General features: G+C 38.2%; 1 protein-coding gene across 1 annotated transcript in view; it reads left to right on the plus strand.

Moving 5' to 3' along the window:
* FGG (fibrinogen gamma chain) overlaps positions 1–8,712 on the plus strand; it is a 9,716-nt gene extending 1,004 nt beyond the window's left edge. The window contains exons 5-9 of the mRNA XM_032223699.1: positions 1,033–1,163; positions 4,693–4,826; positions 5,437–5,621; positions 6,351–6,628; positions 8,058–8,712. Coding sequence (XP_032079590.1) covers positions 1,033–1,163; positions 4,693–4,826; positions 5,437–5,621; positions 6,351–6,628; positions 8,058–8,254 — 925 coding nt within the window. The 3' untranslated portion in view covers positions 8,255–8,712. The remainder of the gene's footprint in view (positions 1–1,032; positions 1,164–4,692; positions 4,827–5,436; positions 5,622–6,350; positions 6,629–8,057) is intronic.
* The last annotated feature ends 843 nt before the right edge of the window (positions 8,713–9,555 follow it).

The raw sequence follows: 9,555 nt of genomic DNA on the forward strand, positions 1-9,555 counted from the left end.
ATTATTACTATTTTTCAATGTTGAGAATGCAAAAAGAAAATGTGGATTGAATTAGAGGGTTTCCATCTATTTTATTCCAGCAGAATTTCTGCTGATGTACGAAAACCAAATCTTCCTTCCTTTCATGTTTGTCAAATTAGCTGTCAAATTTAAAAACAGTTATAAACTGTTTATATTGTAGTTTACTACAGTATGCAACTTATGTGAAAGGTAAATATGAGTAGAGCCAGACTACACCAAACAGTTCTTGTTCATTTAAAAGAAGCACAGAGTTTGTAGACTATTGCATTACTTTGTATTTTAACTAAAGCAGAATTACTTATTTTTAAAAGAACCGTTATATTTTACGAAGGATAAAGAATAGCAAAAATGTTGAGAGAATGTTTGTTATCTCACTATATACATGACTTATCTAGCACATCTTAACCATATAGCACTCCTTTGGGGTAGGGAAGGAACAGACTTGGCATTCTCCAGATATTGTTGAATTTTAGTTCTCAATATTCTCCTTTGTGTCAGCTCTGGAAGCCATATTAACACCCGGTCGCTGACACTTTGTTGGTTAGAATGGCTGGGATCTCTTAAAGTTATAGTTACTAATTTCTAATAGATTTTAGGCTCCCCATATCAGCTTAAGACGGAATGATTTATCCATTTTAGACCCTTTCTATTTTTCTTAGTTTGAATTATATGTTTATATTTGCATTTTTTTTTTCATTTGGGGCCTTCCTTCTGTAATGTGGGAAGAAAAATAGTATAGAAATAGAAGAAGAATATTACAGTGTAAGCATATATACAGAAGTTGATCTGCAAATTGATAGCCCCATTTAAGCGTTATCCTATTCAATACTGAATAGATAAAGAGGAAAGGACATTTTAGAATCCCTCCTCAATCTGTACATTCAGTGGAGAGAAGATGTAGGGAATTGCAAACTCATATTTCTCTTTCATTTATTTCATTCCTCGCTGCTTTCTTTTGTAGAAGTGCTTCTACCTGTATAATAAATCTATATTATACTTTTTAAACTCCAGGCAATTGACAGACATGCTGATATTAAACAATAACAAGATTCAGTTATTAAAGCAGAAAACTGCTCAGCTCGAGGCACAATGTCAACAGCCATGTAGAGACACTGTCCAGATACAAGAATTAACTGGAAGAGGTAAGAGTAACAAGCTGTTGTATTCATTTACTAACGCTAAATTCTATGCTCTCCTCTGAAGAACTGTTTACCAAGACAAAAGTACATTATATACCCATTACAATCTAATCTGCAATTGATTTTAAAAAGCGTTTCTTTAACATATTATAAATTAATAGAAATAATTAGTTGACTTAGCTGTTTTAGGTTAAATTTATTTTTCGAGAAGATATTCTTAAATAGCAGTTAGGCATAGAGGCGAGATCTTAACAAAATCTATTTTTTAAGTGAAAGAAATAAATTGATTCCAGTGGATATTAACAGCCTTAAGATGTAGATGTTACTGCTATAATTATCTTTTAACCTCAGTTGTAAGAACACTTATAAATCAATTCATTTAGTATTAGTTACACTCTACATTTTAATAGTTTTCATAGAATTTTGGATATTATGATCTAATATATTATGTTAAATTAATGGCATTTAAAATTATTGTTATATGGAAGCAATCCAAAAATAAGACACTAAGAAACTGTATGCAAAAGCATTTTCACTGTGGCTTCAGAAGTTGTGTAAAGCATGTTGACATAAGGCTAATGCACAAATATTCTATGCAGAAATAAGTTGCCTTTAAGTTACAATAAGATGTAAATGGGAGAAATATTAATTCTATTTAACTCATTTAATTTTGAACTACTCACTTGCTGGTCTTGGAAATACAAATTTCTGAATTATTAAATATGACCTTCCAGTATGTGACTCAAAGGTTGATTAGGGCCAAAAGAAGTTGGCCCTTTCTCCCCAAATGGATTCTTATCAACAGGAAATGAGAAGCTAAGAACATACCAGTAATTGTTTCCATAATCCTTAAGGCTAAAGATACGAAACATACTATTGCCACTGGTCACTGGTTGAGATGGATGGCTATAGTAACTGAACAAACAATAAGTAAGCAAATAAGTAAGTAAGTAAGTAACCAAGTATGAAAACGAGTGGCAGAACCTAGAGTAGAGTTAAAAGAGAAATAAGCCTAGAATCTCTACATAACCACAAGTGAACTATGTCCAATTACCCTTCTGCTGAATTTCATTCAGCCTAACTCCTAACAGGTGCTAACTGTTAGTTGAGAATATTCCTGTGCAAAGGCATGAGTAGCAATAAATCAGTTTAATTGGACCTTCACATATGGCCTTGACCTTTTGTGCCTCAAAAATATCTGTCAATATATTTTTTTAAAGTATCTTAGGCAATGGCCTAGGCTAGGGCACTTTTTTCCAGTTTTGTAAATTTCTATGGAGGTCAAGAGGTGCCACTTTCAGAGGAAACATCAAAGTTGAAAAACAGATATACGCTCATATCTGTTGAAACAAAATAGGAACTACCTTTATAATAATGAAGTATCAAACAAAAATATACTTTATAATTCTGCGCATGTTGCTTTATTTATTCCCATATCTGCTTTTGTATAGGACCACCAGTGAATGGGCTTCTTGTAGCCTTATTTAGGCCATGAGGACTAATGGAAACATTTGCAGACATTTTCTAAACATATGAGCCACCTGGGCTTATTGATCTACATTGGCTAGTTTCACGTCACATGTTTTATTGCAAAATACAGTTGCTATTTCCATAATATGCTAAGATGCAGAACAGTGGTGGGATTCAAATAATTTAACAACCAGTTCTCTGCCCTAATGACTAGCTGGATAGGCGTGGCTCGGTGGTCATGTGACTGGGTAGATGTGGCCAACTCAACATCACTCAGGTCGATGGGCGCTTCGCCTTAGCTGCTACAATGTAATCAGGGTTAACCAGAGAGGCAGTTTCTGTAAGCAGGGCAATAAAGATGAGGCTAGAAGCAACACCAGAATGTTTCCTTCATGCCTTCCTTACAGGATTAGCCCTGTAAAGTGGGAAAAAACAAAATGAGATTTCTCCCAACAACCGGTTCTCCGAACTGCTTAGAAAGCTAACAACCGGTTCTCTCGAATAGGTACGAGCTGGCTGATGCAGAAATAAACCAAATTATAGCTGCTTCCCCCTTCATTCAGTATGCTAAGACAAAGATTGTTGCCATTATTTTAAGCTAATTTCTGTACTGATTGAACCTTAGTTATTTTCTCAGGCTATCTGTGAGAGGGATCTTGGAGTCCCAGTGTACAATCATGTGCAGCAGCAGCCAAAAAAGCCAATGCAATCCCAGAATGTATTAACAAAAAGACAGAACCACATGAAGTACGAGTACCATTTTAAAAAACCTTAGTAAGACCATACCTGGGATATTGCATCCAGTTTAGGCCAATCACACTATAAAATGGATTGAGACTTTGGAAAAAGTGCAGAGAGGAGCAACAAAGATGTATAGGGACTTGAAGATTAAGCATGATGAACAGTAGCAGGAGTTGGGTCTAGTCTAGCGAAAAGAAGGACCAGGGGAGACATGATAGCACTGTTCCAATGTTTGAAGGGCTGCCACAAAAAAAGAAGAGATCAACCTATTTTCCAAGGCACCAGAAGGCAAGACAAGTAACAATGGATGGAAACTAATTAAAGAGAGATCCAACCTAGAACTAAGGAGAAATTTCTTGACAGTGAGAACGATCAACCAGAGAAACAGCTTGCTTTCAGAAGTTGTAGGTCTTCTGTATCCCTGGAACAGGGTTGGGTGGCTGCCAGTGTTACTGCCAGTTCGCAACCCGTGTGCAACCCACGGCCAATCCGTTTGTGTTTGCGATCTCCGATGCATGTGCAGAACAATTTACAGTGAACTGCACATGTGCAGTCACCAAAATCCAAAATCGCGGTGGCCAAGCGGCAGCGAGGGAACTGGTTTGGGGGCATGGCAAGCCTGGGTCGCTGCCGGTTCTGCAACTCAGGCCTGAATTCCACTACCAGTTCAGCTGAACCGGGCCAAACTGGCAGCTACCCACCTCTGCACTGAAGGCTTTTAAGAAGAACCTGGACATAGGGTCTCCTGTCTGAGCAAGCAGTTGGACTAGAAGACCTCCAAGGTCTATTCGAACTCTGATATTCTGTTCTGTTCTGTTCTACTCTACTCTACTGCTAGTTTCATTTGAACTGATGTGAACAACCACTATGGCAGCAAATCTAGATGCTTAGAAGCTTGACTATATGTTTCAATTTCCATCAGGAAAAAAAAATCATGTTCAGTACCAAATAAATTCCAATACCAATAACAACAGTGAGGCTTTGGTTCGGATACAAGCCCCTGTACGTTTTATGTTAGGTGGGCTTGAAATAATTTATTTCAAAGCAATTCAGCATGTATAGTTGAGGATAACTAATGGAGTAGACCCTTCATTGCAACAGGAATGCTTGGAGTCCAATCTTTTCTTCCTTACAGCATAGATGTGAGATTAAAGGGATTTTTTTAAAAAAAAAATATTGTGCTGTGAGTACTTTTAGCAAGACAGAATGAGAACATAATAAACCATCATTTAAAATAAAGAGGGTTTTTAGGGTTAACTAAAAATGAATATAGTGGATTGCAGTTATTACAACTCACTTTTCTCTTACATATTAATTATAGATTGTCAAGACATTGCTAATAAAGGTGCCCGGCAGAGTGGACTGTACTTCATAAAGCCCCTGAAAGCTAAGCAACAGTTCCTAGTGTACTGTGAAATCGACAATCTGGGCAATGGGTGGACAGTTTTACAGAGGGTAAGCATATCACGGGGGAAAAAAGAGATACAACAAAGGGGTTCAGGGCCCAACAATATATAATCTCTATCTGTCGAGAAGGAGAGAAGAAAGGAGGGAAGGAAGGAGGGAACGGAGGAAGGAGAGAAGGAGAGAAGAAAGGAGGAAGGAAGGAGGGAACGAAGGAAGGAGAGAAGGAGAGAAGAAAGGAGGGAAGGAAGGAGGGAATGTAGGAGAGAAGGAAGGGGGAAGGAAGGAGGAAAGGAAGGGGGAAAGGAAGGAGAGAAGAAAGGAGGGAAGGAAGGAGGGAAGGAAGGAGGGAAGGAGAGAAGGAGGGAAGGGGGAAGGAGGGAGGGAAGGAAGGAGGGAAGGAAGGAGAGCAGGAGAGAAGAAACGAGGGAAGGAAAGAGGGAGGGAGGGAAGAAGAAGTAGGACCGTTGTAAGATAAGATGGATCTATGGGATGGTAAGAAAGCAATCTTCAAGTATATTGTCAACTGTAGGGAAAAATTGTTATAAATACATATTATTAATAACAGTTATGAGATCATATAATTGTGAATGTATATATGAAATTGATAAAATAAAATTAAAAAAAAATAATCTCTACCCGTCTTCTGTTTTATTTACAGAGGCTTGATGGCAGCGAAGACTTTCACAAAAACTGGATTCAGTATAAGGAAGGATTTGGACATCTGTCACCTAATGACAATACAGAATTCTGGTTGGGAAATGAAAAGATTCATTTAATAACTACACAGACTACAGTCCCCTATGCCTTGAGAATAGAGCTGGAGGACTGGAGTAACCAAAAAAGGTATAGATTTCTTTATCAGCTAACATAAAGGGGACTGGCAAAAATTGCTATTTTAGCTACCTGCACTTTACATGTGCTAGCATATAAGTGATACAATAAGATCACTGCAGCTGCTAGTTGTAACGCTGCCGTGGTGGCACAGTGGTCAGAATGCAGTACTGCAGGTTATGTCTGCTGACTGCCAGCTGCCCGCACTTCGGAAGTTCAGTTCTCAACGGCTCAAGATTGAGTTAGCCTTCCATCCTTCCGTGGTGGGTAAAATGAGGACCCTGAATTGTTGAGGACAGTATGCTGACTTGGTAAACTGCTTAGAGAGGACTGTAAAAGCACTGTGAATCAGTGTATAAGCGCTATTGCTATTCTACAAGCTAAATGTACTGTATTTCAAACCCATTGAGATTAGTGGAATTTAAATTGCTTTTAACCAATGTATACATTAGCATTATAATATTACCTAGGGTTAGTTTGTTTATCTGTTTTAAATAAAGACTTGTTTGTCTGAGCAATGTCTGCAGGAATGATCATACTGTAGTTGGTCCATTATTTGCTTGTCTGTGTAGATGCTATGTATTTGTATAACTCCTGAAATTGTATTTTAATAATTTCTCAGGAATGAGTGCAAACCCCTGCCCTTGAAATATTAGTATTGGGCCATCCAACTGAATGGCTAAGAAATTAAAGGCCACAAGAAGTTAATAGTGATTTTCGTTCTTTTTTTCCCCAACCCAGCTATGCCGATTATGCCCATTTCAAATTGGGAAATGAAGCTGACAAATACCGTTTGATCTATGCCTACTTTGCTGGGGGTGAAGCTGGGGATGCCTTTGATGGGTTTGATTTTGGAGAGGATCCCAGCGACAAGTTTTTTACTTCTCACAACGGCATACAGTTTAGCACGCCTGACAGCGATAATGATAAATATGACGGCAACTGTGCTGAACAAGATGGATCTGGATGGTGGATGAACAAGTGTCATGCCGCCCATCTGAATGGCAAATATTATTCAGGTAATGTTTGGAAGTTCACATACGCACAATGCGCTCTATGAATGAGACATTTCCCAAGCAGCTGCTTTCTGACTTTCCCAGCAGTTTTTAACTTACGGTATAGCCTTTCTTCATACCATTTTTGCCTCTTTTAAAAATTCATGAAATATCATTAAGAAGGAAAAGCGGAGGTTAGTTGAACAATGTCTTTTGATACTTTCCATCTTAAGTATTTTAAGCAGGTATTAATTCATGTCCTCCTTCCCTTTTTTTAAAAAAAAAAGAAGAGAGCTTAATATCTGCAACATAAATTTTTGGGTTATTAGCTCTAAATTAAACATACCAGAGGTGGTATTTGTTGGTTCTCTGAACTACTCAAAATTTCCACTACTGGTTATCCAGAACCAGTCAGAACCTGCTGAATTTCACCCCTATTAAAAGATCGGCATGCGCAGAAGCATTGCACGAGTGAGTGTGTGTACACGAGTAAACCGGTAGTAAAAAAAATGGAAACCCACCACTGATTCTTAACAATAGTTCTGGCCATTGAGAAGCTGGAAACACAATTATACAAAAAGCTGTCAAGATAATATCCTGGTGGGGTCCTTGGTGCTTTCCAAACTTGTTTGCTTGTGTGTTTGCAGAAGTTTTATTACCAAACTAGATAACATCATCAGTATTAGAAAGGAGTAGAGTTTGCTCTCATTTTATATTCTAGTGACTTTCCGGGAGTGGTTTTGATGGTTCCTTGACTTTTGTTTACTATTAGCTTGTTTGGAAGTTCCTTGATGAATCGATCTGATTTAATCCCATGGAACTTCTAAATAAGCATTAAAACATAAGGAGCGGATTAAAAATGACTTTGTTGCAGTGGTGAAATTCAATTTTTTTTACTACCGGATCTGTGGATGTGGCTTGGCAGGTGGCAGGGGAAGGATACTGCAAAATCTCAATTCCAACCTCACTCTGGGGCCAGTCAGAGGTGGTATTTGCCAGTTCTCCAAACTACTCAAATTTCCACTACCGGTTCTCCAGAACCTGTCAGGACCTGCTGAATTTCACCCCTGCTTTCTTGGCTTGGCTCTCAAGGGCAGTCACATTGCCGTCAAGGTTAATAGCCATTGATCTCTATGACTTTCATAAACTGATGCAGTCTTTTTTTTAAAAAAAACAGCCAAACTGGTAGACAGCACATCTCATGATAGATATTAATTTTGGATTATAATTCATGCAGAAATGTTAAACACCATGTCTGCAGCAGTTTAATACCATTGTACTTGATCGTAGAATAAATGAAATTACCTAACGTTCACCTAGCACGGTCTTAAAATTAGTATATATTAATTTTATCAATTAATAACATTAAGTTACCTGCATAGGTATCTCAAAGCTATGTAAAAGTATTTCCTGGCTCATTTACATTTTACTTCTCCCCTCCCACCCATTTTAGGAGGCACTTATACCGAGAAAGATGCAGGTCCAAGTGGCTATGACAATGGCATTATCTGGGCAACTTGGCGTGATCGGTGGTATTCCTTAAAGAAAACAGTTATGAAAGTCATTCCTTTCACCAGACTCGCAATTGTAACAGGGCAACAAAGTGGAGGAGTGAAAGATGTTGATTTTGGGAGCCGTGGAGACATTTAGAAAGACAACTGCCTTTGTAAAGGCAACGATGAACACCAATACTATCGAATTTTGAGCATATTGTTTACAATAAAACGACACATTCATGACAAGAAGTGGTTTTTTTTAAGAAAAAAAATCATCTTAATTTTTCTAATAAACTTACATGATTACTGATCATATACCGTAAGTTCTGGCGGTGTCTATTACTTAAATTGACTTTAAAAGCAGGTGCTATAGATTATTGTGATTGGTTTAAAAATTAGTCATATTTATAGAGGACATCAGTTTAAATCAATAGCCTTTATGTATGTCATGACTAATTGAAATCTCACTGATATCATTGTTTGGTTCCCACAATGAGCTAAGCTTACCACACCATATTTAGGCATGTTCAACAGCAATTGGATGTTTGTTGGCTGGTAGGTTATAAATCATTGGTTAACAAACTAGAACAGCTAAGTGCACAGGAGCCAAAGATAAATAAACTAGCTTATGACTTAGACCAAAATTTGCACCTAGCCATTTAAACTTCTAATAACTTTGTCTTGCCCCAGTCAAATCATGAGGAAAATGAGTTCTGCTGATAATCTGGCTTCATTAAGTGTAACTTCTTGTAAACATAAAGACATTTAAACTAGCAATGTGATTAATGTCTACCAAGGATGTCAGATAAATGAGCAAAGATCTTCATGGAATTCTATTTGCAGACATTAAAAAACCAATATTTTTCAAATACCAGTGTTTGTTTTCATTTCTACTGCAAGTTAGAGATGCTTTAAAAAATAAGATGGAAGTGAAGCTAAACTCAGTTCAGACAGTAATTTTCTCTATTACTGGAATAAAAGGCATTCATCGTTCATTTCTTGCACACATTGCATAAATATATGTGTGTACAGTTGTGTAGACCTGTGATGGCGAACCTATGGCATGCATGCCACAGGCCAGCTGATTTCTTTTGCCTTCTGGAGGGCGGGGGAGGGCATTTTCACCCTCCCAAGGCTTCAGGAAAGCCTCCAGAGCCTGTGAATGACAAAAAACAGGCCCAACGGGCAAATCGGAAGTTCGGAAACAAACTTCCGGTTTGCCCATTGGGTGGTTTTTTTGCCCTCCCCAGGCTTCAGTAAAGTCTCCGGAACCTGGAGAGTGCGAAAACTCCCCAGGGATGGAGGGCAGAGAGTCATGTGCGTATGTGCGGGGCGGGGGTCACACGTGCATGCACAGGTGGGTGAGGCGCATTGAATTGGGGTGTGAGCACCCACAATTTTCACACGCCTTTACAAAAAGGTTCGCCATCAATGTATTGATCTACATTGGCTAGT

Source organism: Thamnophis elegans, chromosome 9, assembly GCF_009769535.1.
Source record: "Thamnophis elegans isolate rThaEle1 chromosome 9, rThaEle1.pri, whole genome shotgun sequence".
In the NCBI taxonomy this organism is placed as follows: Eukaryota; Metazoa; Chordata; class Lepidosauria; order Squamata; family Colubridae; genus Thamnophis; species Thamnophis elegans.